This window comes from Pan paniscus, chromosome 4 (assembly GCF_029289425.2).
Source record: "Pan paniscus chromosome 4, NHGRI_mPanPan1-v2.0_pri, whole genome shotgun sequence".
Lineage (NCBI taxonomy): Eukaryota > Metazoa > Chordata > Mammalia > Primates > Hominidae > Pan > Pan paniscus.
Window position 1 is genome coordinate 148,874,779 of NC_073253.2, and position 18,877 is coordinate 148,893,655.

General features: G+C 43.4%; 1 protein-coding gene across 6 annotated transcripts in view; it reads left to right on the top strand.

Moving 5' to 3' along the window:
- The window catches only part of GRIA1 (glutamate ionotropic receptor AMPA type subunit 1), a 327,090-nt gene that overhangs the window by 189,880 nt on the left and 118,333 nt on the right, over positions 1-18,877 (top strand). For all 6 annotated transcript variants that reach the window (XM_003828976.4, XM_003828975.5, XM_014345120.4 and 3 more), the window contains exons 6-8: positions 168-329; positions 2,679-2,846; positions 11,923-12,027. In XM_003828976.4, the coding sequence (XP_003829024.1) occupies positions 168-329; positions 2,679-2,846; positions 11,923-12,027 (435 nt within the window). The remainder of the gene's footprint in view (positions 1-167; positions 330-2,678; positions 2,847-11,922; positions 12,028-18,877) is intronic.

The window sequence follows — 18,877 nt, forward strand, 5'->3', positions numbered from 1 at the left end:
CACAAACTAAGTAATAATCAAGTTCAAAGGAAAGGAGGCCTAACTGTCTCTCCATTGAGTAGGTTTCATCTGGTGGAACTGAATGGAAAATCCTGTGGTTTTGGAACAGGTTACGTTGATTTATCCAGGCAGCATGTTCTGACTTCTCCCTCCTCCCCCTCTCACAGGGCTTCATGGACATTGACTTAAACAAATTCAAGGAGAGTGGCGCCAATGTGACAGGTTTCCAGCTGGTGAACTACACAGACACTATTCCGGCCAAGATCATGCAGCAGTGGAAGAATAGTGATGCTCGAGACCACACACGGGTGGACTGGAAGAGACCCAAGGTGAGTGGATGGGCAGCCAGCAGCAAAGGGCCAGGCTGGTCCCTTTGCCTGCCCCGGATTTCTGAGCTGCGTTAGTCTTTACAAAGGAATCAGTTTTCTAAAGGGAACAAATTCAGGGAAATATATTTGTAAAGATTATTAGGTACAAGGTGCAGGGGTCAGACAACCCAAAATGACATGGTTTTAAGGAGGGAGACATTTTATTTATCTCTCCTGTGAACAAAACTTAGGAGTCAGCAGTCCCAGACTTGTAAAATGGCTCCACAGTCATCAAATACCCAGGCTTCTTGTACCTTCTTGCTCTGCTGTCATCCACATACGGCTGCTGCCTAATAGTACAAGAGGGCTGCTTAAACTACAGCCATTGCCTCAGCATTCTACCCAGTAGGAAGAAAAAAAAACATGCAATGCACAACTTCTTCATGAAGAACTGTTTTCAGAAGTCACACGCAGATCTTCCATTCATATGCTATTGATCGTATCTTGGAAACCTACCCCCAGTTGGCTGCAAGGGAAGCTGGAAAATGGTGGTTCTATTCTGGGCAGAGCCACCATGTTGCCCAGCTCAGGAGGATGCTCATTTCATTGTAGATTGAGCTTCTTTGTGTAGTGAGGTGGCCCTTATTCTGCTCAGCCATGTGCCCAGCTAAAAATCAGGGCAACCTAACTAAGGAATATCCAGCAGATCTCTACCTGGGAGAGTCCACTCTCAGTAATAATGCAGACTCTCTGCTTCTCACTTCCCAGCAACACAGCTCTAAATACTGCCACCAAAATCTATTTTGTTTGTTATTTGAGAATGCTTGGGAATAAGGATAGCGAATGATTCTTTTTCCGAAGTCAAACCAGATAGCTTGACAGTGGCCATATGGAACCCTGTGTTGAGAAGGATACTAAGGCCAAGTTTGTTTATCTGGACAAACAGTGAATCTTTGACAGACTTTCTCTTGCCACTCAATCCATTTCTTTTTATAAATGGCAAACCATATAACAGAGATACTTCTTAACCCACTATTCAAACTGATTTAACTCTTCAATAATGAAGACTTATTTCAATATGATCTTAAGCAAACAAAATCGCAAATATGCTTTCAAGCAATGAGAAAACTACATAGGAGTTAATTAAGTAATGTGTAATGATTGCACTCCAATTTCCAAAAGACTGAGCAGATGACAAAAATAACCAAATGTAATTTAATTTTTTTTTTTTTTTTTTTTTTTTTTTTTTGAGATGGAGTCTGGCTCTGTCGCCCAGGCTGGAGTGCAGTGGCGTGATCTCGGCTCACTGCAAGCTCCACCTCCCAAGTTCACCCCATTCTCCTGCCTCAGCCTCCCAAGTAGCTGGGACTACAGGCACCCGCCACCACGCCTGGCTAATTTTTTTGTATTTTTTAGTAGAGATGGGGTTTCACCGTGTTAGCCAGGATGGTCTTGATCTCCTGACCTTGTGATCCACCCATCTCAGCCTCCCAAAGTGCTGGGATTACAGGCGTGAGCCACTGCGCCCGGCATGTAATTTAATTTTTTAAAAAAGAAGTGAGAGAATTAAATTTAAAAAAATTAGAAAAATATCCATTCATTCGTTCTTCAATTCTCTATTGTGAACTTTGAGTGTGCTAGGCAACATAATAAGTATTAGGAACAAATTAGTGAAGAAAACAGACATAGGTTCCAAAGCCAGGATATATTTTCCTGGACTGCTCTCCTGATTTTGTTTCATCCACATCCTAGTCCCCTTTTTGTCAGGAGAGGGTATAATTGATAGTTGTTGTGAGTAAGAATGAGGGGAAAGTTTACAGGGTATAAACTTACCACTTAGGTAAGCCATATGTGGAAAAAATTAAGAGCTCACCCTTCTTTCATTTTATTTTTGCTTTTACTTTTACAAGAGATGAAAGAGTTAATCGTTCCTCTTGGTTTCCAGCTGATGACTGTAATGCCGGGATAAACCAGCTGATTTTTCATGAACTGTATCCAGCCTGCAGATGTGTTATATGTAATCTATGCATTTTTTCCCAAACGAACCAACATTTTAAAAATTGCAAGATTGCACACAGAAACCTAGAATCCTGGCTTCTCTTCAAAAATTATAACTGGCAGTACTGAACTCACAGTTCAAGGAGGTCAGCATTGACTAGCATGGTCGAGCAGCAGCACCCATCTGATTGAATATTTATGCTTCTCAGGGACACCATCCCTGATTCACCACTGTCTGCCCCACGTATACCATGCACCTGGCCCACTGCACACCCTTCTCATCACCAGAAAACACATTCCCAAATACAGCACCCAAACCTGCCTTCCTGTCAGCTCTCTTTGATACCTAACTGTCTCCATTCCTCCCACTAGTACACCTCTGCGCTCACCTACGATGGGGTGAAGGTGATGGCTGAGGCTTTCCAGAGTCTGCGGAGGCAGAGAATTGATATATCTCGCCGGGGGAATGCTGGGGATTGTCTGGCTAACCCAGCTGTTCCCTGGGGCCAAGGGATCGACATCCAGAGAGCTCTGCAGCAGGTAAGACCACCAATGTTTGCCCCATCTCATAGGAGCCTACTGGGGGATTTCAGCATCAAATTCCAATAAAACACAGCTATTCTAAAGAAAAGGAAGAAAATGCCTGAAGTTCAGAACAACCACTGCATTGTTGGTGTTGGTGGTTCTTAGCATACATTGAAGCTCATATAAAAAAAAAATAATGATATGGAACAGTCATTTCTTGTAGTGTAAAAGCTGTATTTTCTCCTTAGCAATTTTGCTGAAAAAGGAGAGCTGGTGATTTTCTGTGTATGGGAAAGGGACTTGAAATACACAAGGATGAAACTGAACCATGTTAATGGTCTCCTGGAAACACTCCCCTCTTGCCCTGATTTTCTGGATTTCTTCCTTTGCTCTCTGCATACATTGTATGAGAGCCTGGGGTATGTGGACCCTAAAAATGTTTCTCAGTACTTCTGATACTACCTTCTTGCTTTCAGCATTTCATTCATCAATTATGTTTGCACTTAAGAATAGTTAAAGGGCAGGGATAGAAAATGGCCATGCCAACTCCAATCAATTGGCTATGCAAAAGCTTCTGAGGCTGAATCCAGATACAACAGAGAGAAGCATAAATATTCAATTAGTGATATGTCTGCTGTGGAAGCAGGATGAGACAGTGGTACATGTGGGTGTATATTTAACATGCCTGGTTTAGAAGATTTTGGGGACTTGCCCTCAGCTTTATTGCTCTTGGGGCTCCTGTAGATATCTAAAGCACCTCAAGCCCAGGCTATGATTCTCAAACTGCCAAGGAATAGCACTATATTTTTGTTCTGATGCCTCCTGCTAGAGAAGCTGTATTTCCGAAGGGACAGGGAGAGGACGGCCGTGCTTGCTGCAAAGGAATAACAAAGCATTGGCCACAATGACAAGCCAGCACAGCAAGATTATTTGGCACAAATGTCCCTCAGGACCTACCCTCCCCAACAAATGGAGTTGCCTGCCTAAGACCAGCTTTACTTTTAAGACGACATTCAGCAGAAGATGAATTTGGGCTCCTTGGGGAGAAGAGGAGCATTTCTGAATGAGAGAGAAATGTACAGCAAAATGTACAACTATTCCCACTTGTTTGCCAACCACACGTGCACAGCTCTAGCAACTTTCACAACCGGGAGAAAGAGATGCTGAAGGAACCTCACCAGCTGTTCCTCAGCCCTGATGAGTGCCTTTCTGTAGAGAAGAATATGTAGGTCTGTCCTTTGAAATGAAGCTAAGCAGGATTTCTACTAGCTACATGAGGAACATGCTAAGGAGGACCTCCAGCTGCCATTTCTGCCCTCCCCTGGTCCCTGTGCAGGGTGGCTCCCAAGTCACTAGGCAGCAACAACAGACACCAGGCAGCTTGCAGGGGAAAATTGCCAAATGGACAGTGCCTGCGCCTCCCTTTCTACCCCCACCCCAGCTTATTTAAAATGCTCTTCCAGACTCCACAGTCGAGACAGATTCTGTTTGCAATGTGAGGCTGGTTTCAAAAGGTCCCAGAGATTTGCCCTCAGCTTCACAACCCTTCCAATTCCCTTGCCTCTCCCATCTTAATGACGTCCTGAAAGGATAGTCTGATGCCACCATGACAGTGATGAAGCCTGGGAGGCAGTTCAGGGTGGCAGGAAGGACTCTGTACTGGGAGGCAGGAGAGCTGGACTCCACGTCCAGCTGGGCCCCTGGCTCTCTGGATGACCTTGAAACATTCACTTAGCTCTCCTGCTGCCTTCCCTTTCCTTCCCCATGAAAATGAAGGGGGTGGAGAGAGGACCTCAAGTCTCAACTGGCTCTGAAAATTCAAACAGTCTAATTTTTTTTCTTATGGTCTAACCCATGTCCTTCTGGTTGTAGTGTATACTTAGCACTCTGCTTCTGCCCTCAGTAGGGTTTGAAAGGAAGCAGTTGCCATAGTCAAAAGAACAATGATCTCTTTTATTTTGTCTTAGAGCCAAGACATGTGTGTGCCTGCCCTTCATCAGCTGTTCTTTGAGGATCTATGGTGTGCCCTGGCTTGGAGCCAAGCACTGAGGACAATAAAAGAAAGCAAGGCCTGCCCTCAAGGAACTCCTGGCAGTGTCTATGGAGAAAAAGAGAGGAACAACTATCCCAAATAAATAAATAAATAAACAAACAAACAAACAAACAAACCAGAACATTCTGACCCTAAGATCAGAGGTTCAAATCAATTCCTTTTCCAATCTTTGTTAAGCACCTAGAATGAAAAAAGATTTTGTTGAAAGACACCTTAGAGATTACTGACTCTTCTTTTCCCTCACTTTATAATGAAACAGCAAATCCAGAGTGGGCAGTGACTCACCCAGGGTCACACAGCAGCTTAGTGGCGGAGGCTGGACCAGATCCCAGTCCAGGACTCCTCTTCCCCCGGTTAGGTCTGTGCTATGGGCCCAGGGGCCCTTGCTTATAAGCATTGACCTCTGGAGCCTTCCATCCATAGTCAGGACTACTCTTCAGCAATGGCTTTTTCTAGACCCATCTCTTGAAATAGCCATGCCACCAGGGAGCTGGGTAAATCCTGATGGTATCCAGTCTTTGAAACCTGAGGCTTGGAGGCTCAGGTCTCTACTGCCTTCACCTCTGGCCTTCAGGTCACATAGTGGGAGAGAAGCTGTGGTTTAGCTTGTTTTAGACCTGGGTTGTCTATAAGTTAGGCCAAGAGGTCCAGCACAGCCTACCTGGAGGGCAAGCATGCTAGGGAGTTAAATTCTGAAAATAATGGTAATAATATGTATGGTGTGTTAAAGGCTTAGTATACACAAAGCTCTAAACATTTACACATATTATATCATTGGATCTTTGATATAACACCTTGAGGTAGGTAGTTTTATTAACCGTGCTTTGTAAATGGAGAAGCCGAGCTTCAGACAGGTTATAAAACTTCCCAAAGTTATACAGCTAGCTAGTGGTAAAGTTGGGACTCCAAACCACATTTAGATGATGCCTCCCTCTGTATGCTTCACTGCTCTGAAACCTCAAGGGCACGGCCAAACAGGGAAGATACAAGAGCTATGGCCCAGCCCCCAGCAGCACATGGCCTTGGGTAATATCTGTGCACCCCCTCCCCCTTCACTCCGCTGTAATTTCCCTAGCAGCAGAATGAAGATAATCAGCTGCCTGCCTGCCCCCTGCCTGCCATCTAGGGAGTCATTCAGAATATTAATGAACCCACATCCTGGAGGCCCTCAGCACTCCAGGAAGGATGCTCATATGTCGCCTTCTGGATGGTGGAGAAGACTCAACTCCCCAAGTCGGGTTCTTAACATAGGGGAGGTAATAGGCATTTGAGAATATGATTTTTTAAAAGAAATATGTAGATTCTTTTGCTTAGAAAAATGCATATGTGTACATACATAATTTCTGCATGACCAGGAGTAGAGAGAAGATACATACTCCTAGAATCCATCCCAGGGCCTCAAATTTAGAATACCTCCCCTAAATAGTAATCATCCCTCTTAGTCTTTGTTTTTGCAACCTGCCAGCCAACAATCAAGCACATGGAAGTGAAGGTATGCTCAGAACTTTGCTAGATGGGGTCTGGGGTTGGGTGGGCAATGGAGTTTAAGACGCAGTCCTGCCTTTAAGGGCTAACACAGGTGGGCTTATGGTGCTGTGGATGGTCAGAGCAGAATGCCATCACTGAGGAATGCAGACATCAGCAAGGCTTTCTGTAGGAATGTGACTGGCCTTTCAATAGGATGACCACTTTATTATCCAAGATCTATCATCCAAACGGGAACACTTAGGAGTGAAAGGAAAAACTACTATCAATTATTCCAGAACAAGAGTACCAGAACTCTCCTGCGTTAGTCCATGTGCATTGTTATAAAGAAATACCTGAAACTGGATAATGTATAAAGAAAAAGGTTTCGTTTTAGCTAATAGTTTTGTAGGCTGCACACGAAGTACACTGCCAGCATCTATTTTTGGTGAGGGCCTCAGGAAGCTTCCAATCATGGCAGAGTGTAAAGGAAGAGACAGTATGTCACGTAGTAAGAGAAGGAGCGTGATAGATAAGGGAGGAGGTGACAGGCTCTTTTACACAACCAGCTCTCATGAGAACTGAGTAAGAACTTATTCATTACCATGGGGAGGGCACCAAGCCATTCAGGAAAGTTCCGCCCCCATGATGCAAAAACCTCCCACCAGGCACCACCTCCAACGTCCAGGGTCATATTTTAACATGAGACTTGGAAGGGACAAATATACAAACTATATCACGTCCCAGGCAAACTGAGATGGGTGGTAATGGAACCGTTAAATGTATGGTAAATTTGAACATGGAGTAAATTGGGTTTTGGAGGTTCTGGATGGGGATGTCAATGATACCCAGCAAGAGACGAGGTAGGGTGAGGGTACAAGAAAGGACTTGAACATGTCACATTGGCCTGTTAAGGAATTAGGGATAGAAGAGCTGGGTTCCAACCGTGGCTCCACGCAGCACTATCTGGGGGATCTTGGACTAATTGCTTGCCTTTTCCAGATCTGGATTTTTCCTGTCTGCTAAACACATAATCCTCCTAGTGCTGCCTCCCTGACTGGCTTGTCACAGGGCTCAAAATTTTAAGAAAGCATCGTGCTTGTGGGCCAGGCATCGTGGTTCATGCCTGTAATCCCAGCACTTTGGGAGGCTGAGGCGGGCAGATCACGAGGTAAGGAGTTTGAGACCAGCCTGGCCAACATAGTGAAACCCTGTCTCTACTAAAAATACAAAAAGTTAGCGGGATGTGTAGCAGGCACCTGTAATTCCAGCTACCTGGGAGGCTGAGACAGGAGAATCACTTGAACGCAGGAGGCAGAGGTTGCAGTGAGCCGAGGTTGTGCCACTGCATACCACACCAGCCTGGGTGACAGTGTGAGACTACGTCAAAAAAAAAAAAGCATCATGCATGTGTTTCTTTGAACTTCAGGGAAGCTGCATGAGACAGTCAGAGCCAAGATTATTCTTCCCATGACTCAGGTAGGAAAGTGAAGCTTAGAAGGGTTCTGAGATTTGCTCTGGCCAGAGTACCTAGAATGTGACCCAGCAAGGACCTAGTCTACAGGCCTCACAACCAGTGAGCATCCAGGAGGAAGGATCCACCTGAGGGCAACTGTAAAGGGGATACAGGAGCCCTGCATCCAGTTTGACTGCTCGGCTGTCTCCTTCAGGACCGCCTTTCAGGATCCAATGAGGGCAGGGGAGAGGAGTCACTGTTGACACCTGACAAAGATTCTTTGCTTGACCAAACTTTAGTCAGGCTTCTGAACCTTCTCCTAGGCCCATCTGTGCAATTCTTGTGAAATCCAGTTTTGGCAAAGAACTTGCTAAGTCGGTTTAGCAAGAACCCTGTCCACCACGTCCACCCCCTTTGCCATGATCATCTTCTTCAGCCCCCACCATCCCCCAGATTATGTCGGATCATCCTCGTCCATCTTCAGCAAGAATCCTCTTAGGCCATTTTAGCCAGAATTCCTCTTAACCCCGATGCTTGCTGTTAGCAATTTCCTATCCACTGACCCCCACCCTGCTCCTTGGCTATATATTCCCACGGGCCCATGCTCTATTCAGAGTTGAGCCCAATCTCTCTCCACCTCTGCAAGACCCATTGCAGGGGTCTCTATACCTATTGCTACGATTCTGAATAAAGTCTTCTTCACTGTGCTTTAACAAGTGTGCTGATTAATTTTTTCTTTAACACAGCTGAAGTAATAGAGACATTAACCCTCATTCTCTCAGCACCAAGCAGGAAAGGAAATATATGCTTCAGCCTCCCATCAGCAGCAGACTCTGAGCTGGCACCCAGTACCCTTTACAGGAAGCCCAAGGTTAATTCTCCATCTTTCATGGAGGGAGTTGAGGGTGCCAGGATGGCGACAGAAGTTCCGGGAGCAGGAACCAAGAAGAAGTGCCTGGGCTCCATCAATCTGACCTCAGACACCCTGGGATGGGGGGAGAGAGGGATAAGTGCCCAGATCCCAGAGCTCAGACCTGATGGATGGGGACAGTGGTTTCAAGATACACATTTCTGAGAAGCTTCTTCCTCTGTCTCTGAGTCCTGACTCTCCTTGATAAATGGTTTGGGGCTGAACCATCCTCTTGAACTCTCCTTGCTCTGCCATCATGGAGTGGTGTTTCTGGGATGTCTCTTTCGCATTCTCTGATACTTTGTTTTATCTCAGTGCAAGTAAGACTTGGCTTCCCCAACTAGATACTAAGAGCCTTCAGTTACCCTTGACCTCTCAATGACTTACTGTGAATCCTGGAGTCAAGCGCCATCAGCTCTGAGTCTCAATAATCTCATCTGTGAAACAGGCAAAATAACGTCTGCTCTGGCTACTCACTGGGTTTCTGTGAACATGAAATAAGCAGCTTCTTGTGAGATCACCGTGACAGTGCAAGGGGTCCTTGGGTCACTAGAACTGTGCAGGTAGGACCCTTGACCTTATTGGAAACTGAGGAAGGCAGTAAAAGTGTCAGTGACATGATCCTTCTTTCTTCTGAAAGAGTCCCCTTGTCTTAGACAACCTACCAGCCCCAAGGCCTCAATTTTAGATTTTATTTTTCATAACTTTTACCCACTCTACACAGCACAGTAGTAGTAGTCGTCATTATCATCATTATTATCATCTAAATAATATAAACTATGCATTGAAAACTTATGTCCCAGACAATGTGCTAAGTACTTCTTGGAGGAGGAAACTAAGAAGCAGATAGTTTGAGCAAGGAACCTATGGTCATACAGTTAGAATGGGCAGGGCACGACCTGGGAAATGCCCAGCAGCAATAGCAGAAAGCAGGTAGAAAACACTACATTGCACATTTTTGTGTTGTCCTCCTGAAGCCTAGCACAATAGCACTGGCCTGTGTTTCGGCGAACACTTGGTACCTTAAGTGAAGATACCAGAAGTTACCAGAAGCTCCAGATTTTAGACCTGCCTCTGCCACTGGTTAGTCATAAGACTTGAGCAGATCACTTTACTTCCCAGAATTTGGCATCTCCCATGTAAATAAAGATCATAATCTCTAAATGGCATACTTCAGGGGGTTCCTGTGACTAGAGATGAAATAATATGTGTGCAAGTGTGTCATAAACATGAAGTTTTTAGAAAGTAATATTAGTATTAAGTATCACCATTAGCAACAATAATAATAACAGCTGGCATTTTTTGAATACTCACCATGCACCAAGCATTGATCAAAAAATATCTCTTTTAATCCTTAGAACAACCTTAAGACATAATTAACTCTAATTGGTTCCATTAAACAAATGAGAAACTTAGTCATAGAGAGATTATGTACTCTGCCATACTAATATGCCACGCTGATTATTAGTATGAAAATTGAGACTGGGGCTGAAAAGTAGATGCCTGTTTGGATAATTAATAACACTTTCAGTTTGGGCAAATCTGTCTACCAGTCTACCATCTGCACATCTATCCAAGTCTGTTTTTTTGGAATGAGTCACTTACATGGTACCCACCAAACTAACACTATCTTGAACTGGAAATAAGGGAACACTAAAGATTGGCAAGAGATTACTGAGGTAATAAGAAGGTGAAGTTGCTGATGGGCTGGAATTGCTCCTTTCTTTTATTCTTTGTAGTAGAATCTGTACTTTGTTTTCTCTCTGAAAAGCAAAGATAGCCCAGACATTTATGGAGCTGGGGATTTCTCCAGATTTCATCTAAGAAAGTAAAGAGCATGTTGTAAAATTTGCTCAGTGCTCTGGGCCTGTTGTGACCTCTTCACTGAGACTTCAAACCAGAAGGTGACAAGAGGGTCAACCTCGAAACAGGAACACACACACATGCACACACACACGCATTCTCTCTCTCACTCTCAAACACACACAACCCCCAACTCTTCTTATACGTTCTAACAACAGAGGAGCTACCCACTGTCAGAAAAAAAGTATAAAACTCTGCAAAGCTTCCTTTTAAGCCATTTGAAGGAGGGAAATAAACAGTGCTGGGTCACAGGGTTGGATTTGTATTTGTAACAAGTAGACACCTCACCTCACTGGCCTTAGGCAAGAGGGATCTGAGGACACATGGTGGATCACTATTAGGGAATGTGGTTGCTTGTACCTGAGATGATGATACACAGCTAGACTCAGACTCAGTTTGAGAGTGGTCTTGGATGACATTTATCAGTCACCTACAGAGCAGCAAGCTCAACCTTAAATATCTTGGATTTCCATGGTGACCATTTGACTTTTGATATGAATTTGAAGATAGAAGGCCATGAAAGTTTGATTTTGCCCATTTGTGGAGAAGTCTCATGCGGCATATTTGAGGGTTCCAATACAATTTTATTTTAGCCAACTGAGATTTCTTTAACACCTTGCATTCTCTTATCTGAACACAATGGGTTCTCCCTAGGTGCTTTGAAGTTTTCACACCACTTTCACATTAGCAGTTATCATTTAAGATAAAAAAAGCGCAGAGATTTTTGGAAACTGAAGGCTTAGAGAGCTAAATTGCCTGAGGGCACTTGGCTATTAAGGATTAAGCTGGGGTTAAATCCAAGTCTTTCAATTGCCAAGTATTTTATTCCCTGGACTCAGGAATAAAGAAGAAATTCTTAAAGGAATTAAGAAGCCATCTCCAAGCATAGCTTAAGCCTTCATTCATAAAGCTGGCTTCTTGTCCTGGGTCTTCTGACTCATTAGTGATGGTGCACCATTTTCTTTCCTTTGCAGGCCCCCCATACTTTCTTCATCTTCAGATGTGTATCTGAGAAGGGCAGTGGTCATAGTGGTTGTGTGATGGGAGGTGTTTGGTTAGGGATGATGCAGACATTTCACATTAGTATGCACTCTGACCCATTGTTAGTATTTGCCTAAAGAAATAGGTAAAAACAATTGTCAGGATGAATCCCAATTTAGGGAAAAGAGATCTGTAATGCATCCCTTGCCTGTGGCAAGGGAGTGAAGAATTTTAGCATTCAGGATACTCCAAGACATCATTCCATGGAACACTCTTGGGTTCTGAATTTCTACTTCAGTGGAAAAGGCAAACACACATAAAGTACATCTGAGTTCACTGCCCACCACTTGGTTTTGTTTTCCAGGTGCGATTTGAAGGTTTAACAGGAAACGTGCAGTTTAATGAGAAAGGACGCCGGACCAACTATACGCTCCACGTGATTGAAATGAAACATGACGGCATCCGAAAGGTAAGGTCCCCCTTTACTTCTGTTCTGCAGAGAGAAGAGGCTGAGCAGGGACTCTGGCCGGAGCTGAGGGCCTGTGAGTCCACCTTTTCTGGACTGGATCTTTGAAGAAACTCAGACAACACAGACTCTAGACTTGGCTCTGCCGCTAACCAGCTGGGACATTGGGGAAGTCTCATTCTTCCTCTGAGAATCCATTCACTCATTTGCAAAATTAAGATTAAAAAAATCTCTACATTTGTCCCAGGATGCTTGTGAAAATCCAAGGTAGAGGAAAGCACTTCTAAAACATAAAGTAATTGATGTGTATAAAATGCCACTCCTATTCCTGAGGGATTCTAAACTAAGAACTTGAGAATGATGATTATTGATGAGGTTAACTATCTCTTCCTAATCGATAGTTGGTCATATCCACTCTATTATTTATACAAAAGTAAGGGTGAAAATATATATGTTCACATATATGTATAATGTATAATATGTTTGCATATGAAAATTCTTAGAATAGCATTCAAATCCTTGGAATAACATTTCGAATTCTACCAGAACCTATGTGCCCGGGCCTCTGCCGATTTCTTCACCCTTAACCCTTGATACTTCCTTCATCTCTCCACTCCAGTCATTCTGTTTGTCTTTCACCTCCCTGAATACACCATGTTCTTTCTCATCATTGAGCCTTCATACATGTTTCCTCTGCCTGGGACTTCCTCCCCCCATCTCCCTCCTCTTGCCTGCCAATCCCTCCTCAGCCTTCCACACTCAAAGTAAATGTCATTCCCCAGCGAAGCCTTCTCTGGCCTTTCTTATTATGCTTCATGGAAGCCTCTACTTCTCTGCTCATGGCCTTCATCACATTGCTAATTCCATTTGGTGGCATAGCATAATGACTGGGAGGCATTGTACAGCATGGCGTAGAGCTGGTAGGGTGCCATGGATCAGAATGCTGGCTCTGGAATCCTCAACACTGAATCCTGGCTTCACCACTTACTAGTCTGGGGTTCCGGATAATTTATTTGAGCTCTTTGTTCCTTAATTCTCTTATCTAGTAAGTGGGGATCACCTTAACCATGCCAACCTCATAGGGTCATTGAGAGGATTAAATGATCTAAGAGTATGCAGAAGTTCTAAGTACTGGACCTGGCCCATTGAAAGTTGGGTCTTAATCTCTCAGACTTAATGCTCTCTATGCCTGTGCTGTCAGATAACCTTGCCACTAGCTGTATGTGGCTGTTTAGGTTGAATTTTAAATAAATTCCAATTTAAAAATCAGTTCTTCAGTTGCACTATCTACATGCAAGTGCTCAGTAGCCACATGTGGCTAGTGGCTACCACATCAGGCAGCACAGATGTAGAACATTTACATCACTGCAGAAAGTTCTACTTTAAAGTTCTCTTTGTCCACTCTCCGTCCTCACCTCCCTTAAACCTGTCTTCTCTGCTCTTATGTCTAGAACCGCATCTTCTACCTCACAGCCAATCTTATGTCATTCATTAAGGCTATGTCAGTTGTCTATTGCTGCTGTACAAATTACCACAAACAGTGACTTAAAACAACACAGATTTATCATCTCACAATTCTGTAGGTCAGAAGTCTGACTTGAGTTTCACTGGACTAAAAGCAAAGTGTTGGCAAGGCCATGTTTCTTCCTGGAGGCTCCAGAGTTAAGTTTGTTTCTTTGCCTTTTCCAGTTTCTTAAAGGCCACCTATATTCCTTGGCTCCCATGTTACCAAGCTTTCTCCATATTCAAAACCAGCAATGTTACCTCTCTCTGACCCTTCTTCTATCATCACATCTTCTCGCTAACCACAGCCTTCCAGAGCCCATCTCCCATCTCTGACTGGGAGATCTCCTCCTTCAGGAATCAGCTACAGTAACCTGCGTTGACTTACAGCAGGTACCAAATAAGGGTACCCTATTTGGCTATGAATGTAGCCACTGGGAACGTATCCACTTTTCAGCAAACTTTTGGCATGTTGATTGTACACAGACACTCTTTCTGGGCTCAAAAACCCTTGAGAATGACACTTATCCAGAAATAGTCCAAGTCTGAGTTCATTTTTGTTGTCCCATGGTCTTCTGATTTTTGCTGCTGGAGAAGACATTTGCTAGGTCACTTAGCTCTTATAACTTTCAATTTCCACATCTGTAAAACGGGCACAGATCATGTCTGCATTAGCGCCTGATCACTGTTCAGTGAATGTTACCTGTGTTAGTGGTTATTAATAGCTATGGTAAATGTTGAAGAGGTAGCACACGGCTGAAATCTGGAAAACACTGAGGTGGCTTGTTTATTTCTTTCAAAGCATTTAGCAGCTGCTGTTAAGAGTACTGCCTCTGGAAGGGACACCAAATATGTGACCATCTCCCCAAGGCCATCTTCCTTTCAGATTCTTTTTTTTTTTTTGGAGACAGAGCCTTGCTCTGTCGCTCAGACTGGAGTGCAATGGCATGGTCTCGGCTCACTGCAACCTCCACCTCCCGGATTCAAGTGATTCTCCTGCCTCAGCCTCCCGAGTGGTTGGGATTATAGGTGCCCATCACCACACCTGGCTAATTTTTGTATTTTGGGTAGACACGGGGTTTCTCACGACGTTGGCCAGACTGGTCTCAAACTCCTGACCGTGTGATCCATTCACCTCCGCCTCCCAAAGTGCTGAGATTACAGGTATGAGCCACCGCCCCCAGGCTTTTCTTTCTTTCTTTCTTTCTTTCTTTCTTTTTTGAGGCAGGGTCTCGCTCTCTTGCCCAGGCTGGAGTGCAGTGGTACTATCATAGCTCACTATAACCTCAAACTCCTGGGCTCAAGTGATCCACCCACCTCGGCCTCCCAAAGTGCTGGGATTACAAGCATGAGCCACTGTCCCCAGCCCCTTTCTTTCAGATTCTGAGAACTGCTGGTATCACCTCCTGCCTTGACAATGAAAACATAGATGCAGCATTTTTGTGTAAGGCCCGAGCAGGCAAGCCTATTGCTCCTAGATAGAAAATTGTTGACCATAGACCTGGGCTTTTCCTCAGAATCCTCAGAATGGCCTTTTGCTCTCAGGGAAAAAAGAATATTGCTATTTCCTGGATAGAACAAATTGGCATTTCTACATTGTATATGAGTAGTTATGTGTTTGCCATAATTAAAATATGGATGTCGAACTGTTTTTCCCAACTCTGGAGTAGTGGATTAGCTTAAAATATAGCCAGATTATTTTCTACACATTAGTGGTCACTGGGTATATTGGGGATATACTGAAGGTGCAACAAGTAAGAATAGAAGCCAGAGACTTCTATGCCATTTCTGCCATCATCCAGCTGTGTGGCCTTCAGCATGTCTCATAGTCTCTCTGGGTCTCTAAAATAAGTGAGAGACATTGGGCTGTGCAAACCTTAATTCCTCTCAGCTCTGACACCTTGGATGTCAGTGCCATCTGCTGCATTTTTACCATCCTCTCCCTACTCACATTGTTCCTCTCCTGGCTGGACTTCGGCTTCCTCTGTGAAAGTAGAATTTCCACTGGGGCCTTCATCAATTGACAAACTGTCCTTTGGTATGAAATTCCCCAGTTGTTACTCCCAGAACCAGAGGCCCCAGCCCTTTGAGTTGACCCTAACTATTGCCCAGAGACTGTTGGGAGGCTTTTTATCTCTTCAAGACTTGCTCTTCATCAAGAACTTCTCAGAAGTGGAGGCACTGTAGCAAGATTAATGGTTCTCAAGCCTCAACAAATAGAAGAATTACTGGGAGGCCTTATTTAAAATGCAGATTCCTGGGTCCCAGCCCCTGGGTACTCTGCTTCTGGAGAACAGAGATGAAGCCTAGGAATCTGCACCTTCTTGAATCCTCCTCTCCAACCCACAGATTTTCTGGTTGGTGCGTAAAGAGTTTGATAAGAATCACTGGCAACTACTAAGGAAAGAAGATGGAAGTAAAAGGAATACACATAATATAATATAATATAATATAATTTATAATATAATTTACAAAAAAAGAAACACTGACAGGGTGGCTAAGAGCTTGGGCTTTAGAGGCAGACAGACCAGGATTTTAAGTCTGCTTTAGTCTTTACTAGGCACATGACCTTGAACACATTATTTAGCCTCCCTGCAAGTCATTACATCATCTCTAAAAGGGTGGTAATACTCTTTGCCTCCCAGGATCACTGTCAGGGTTGAATAAGACAATGCCTGTTACACCACTGCTTATAGTAAGGGATTCAGAAAAGTAGCTCCTGGCACGTAGCGGACATTCAGCCCACATTTGTTTACTTGTTTGTACTTTTAAACTCCCTTCTATAGGCCACAGGGATTTTATATCAGCATTGCATTTGGGGGAGTCAGGCTGTGTAAGCCTGTGGAATGGATAAATCAGCAAAGAGAAATAACAGAGTACCTTAAAATCCATGAGCAAATGGTTGTGCTTTAGTTTTCAGATCCCAGGGCTGTTTTTAAACTTAGCTTCCAATGGCCAAATCCTTACTTAGAATGTGGGCTTAAACGTCCTTTGTTAATGGGGGTCTGCCTTTCAGAAAATCAATTCCTCACATCTGTGGCTTCAGGCTTTTTACTCAATCAGCCTCCTAACAAAGTAATTTTTCTGATTTTCAAGGGTGACCTAGTTGTACTGGTTTCAGTGAGCATTACATGGCCTTACCTGACTGTGTATAATAAAAAGGAGCTGTTTCTTCCAGATTTGGAGCCTCAGAGAAACTCTCCTGATCTTCAGGCCTATTTCCTGTTCACCCATGTGCCAATATACCCTCTAGGTACCTGGATACAATTTGACATCCCACTGAAATGTGTGTGTTCTAAGCATCCATTCATCATAAAGTTTAGGGGCTTCAGATACCAGGATGGGTACTTGCTCTACTAAAATGGGATCCTTAGGAAATCCCATTCAAGGATACCACTTCACTATGGGGTACTGATTTAGGGTCTCTCTCTGAATAAAATATCTTGTCAAAATCTGGTAGAATCACAAATTCTGATAAATGGCTGCCCAATGGAGAAGTTTAGGGAAAGTTCTCTTACATTTTTCATCGAAGAACTGGTATTGTTGATTTAACCATCTTTTCCCATCACCATTGTTCCTATAGCAATTTTTAGACTGGGTGGAGGAATCTACTTCTCATTTCAATTCGATTTGAGTGGCCCTGCCCTGCCTCAAGTTTATTATCCCCACTTCTGACCCTGTGTATAACTAGAATGAAAAGACTGGGCAGGAAACAAGACTAAAGGGACACAAAGTCCTGCTGATATCAAAAGTAATCTTCTAAAGTCCCAAAGAATTTATAGCTTCCCATTCCATATGCTTTTTGGAAGTTTTGCTTTAAATCCTTGTTACCCAATTTTGACCATACTGAATCATGTTATAGCATCAGATATAGACATAGCATCTCAGATATAGCCTCAACCTCACCACCTCTCTCCATTTCTACTGCTGAGCCCAGAGCCCAGGCCATCTTCCACACACCACACAGTAGCCTCCTTACCAGTCACGAGTCCTGCTATGTTCTTGCCCCTCTACAAGGCTACTTTTCCACCACAAGACTAGGACAATAATTTTCAAATATATATCAGGTTATATGGCTCCTTTCCTTAAAACTTTTACCACCTTCCTGTTGCCAGTAAATATACAACATGGCCCTCAGAGCCCTCAATGCTGCTTCCCTGTGGCATCAGCTCTCACTCCTCTTTCTCTAGCTCATTTCTCTGCAGTTACACTGGCATCTTTGCATTCCTTGAGCACAGCCTCGCACTTTCCTCAAGTCACTTGCATATGCTATTCCTTTACCTGGCATTTTCTATCACTAGAGTTTCATGTGCTGTGTGCCTCCTTGTCATTCAGGTCTCAGTCCAAGTGAAGCCACCTTGGAAACGACATCCTTGACCAAGCATTTTTAAAGTCACTCCCACTCACCCAGCTCACAGTCACAATTTCCTTTTTATTTGTACTTTTCATGGTGCTTATTCCTTCTGATATATTTTTATTGGTTGATTGATCTAGATTGAGGTTGGCAAACTTCTGCCTACTGGCCAAATTCATCCCACCACCTATTTTTGTCCAGCCCATGAGCTAATGGTTACATGTACATTTTTAAATGGTTGTAATAAATCAAAAGAAGACCATTTTGTGACATGTGAAAATTATGAGAGATTAAAATTTCAGCGTCCATAAAGTTTTTCTGGGACATAGCTATGCTCATTTGTTTATATATTATCTATATCTGCCTCTGCATGACAACAACAGAGATAAGTAGTGGCAACACAGACTATATGATCCACAAAGCCAAAGATATCTACCGTCTGGCCCTTTAGGATAAAGTTTGTCAACCCCTGGTCTGGATATGTATTTTCTTCATACTTCTCTACCTCCTAAATGTTCTAAAACGCCAACTCTTTAAAAGCAAGGACCATATTTGTATTTTTATTATATTCACAGTGCCTAGAATATACTGAAACAGAGTAAGCACATACAAATAAAAGGTTGTTTATTACATGAGTGGGAAGTTTATCAAATGTTTCTGGGCAATCAGAGAGCACACTATGCTAGCCCATATTTCAAAAGATCTGCCAATAAGTAAGGGAAAAAAATGCCTGCAAATTTAATAAAATAACACCTCAAGCAGAACTCAGATAAAGTTACACATAAACTTATTAACTTCAAATCTTTTAAGTGTGTTAATTTAGATAATCCTAGGTGCTGTAACAGATAAACTCTGAAATCTCAGCTGTTTAATGCAAAAGAAGCTTTTTTTTTGTTCACTCAGTGACCACTTTTTTGGCTGAGGGCTCTGGCTAAGACTCAGGCTCATGGACCCTCCACTGTCTACTTGGGTCTTTCTGGATTTCAACATCCAGCT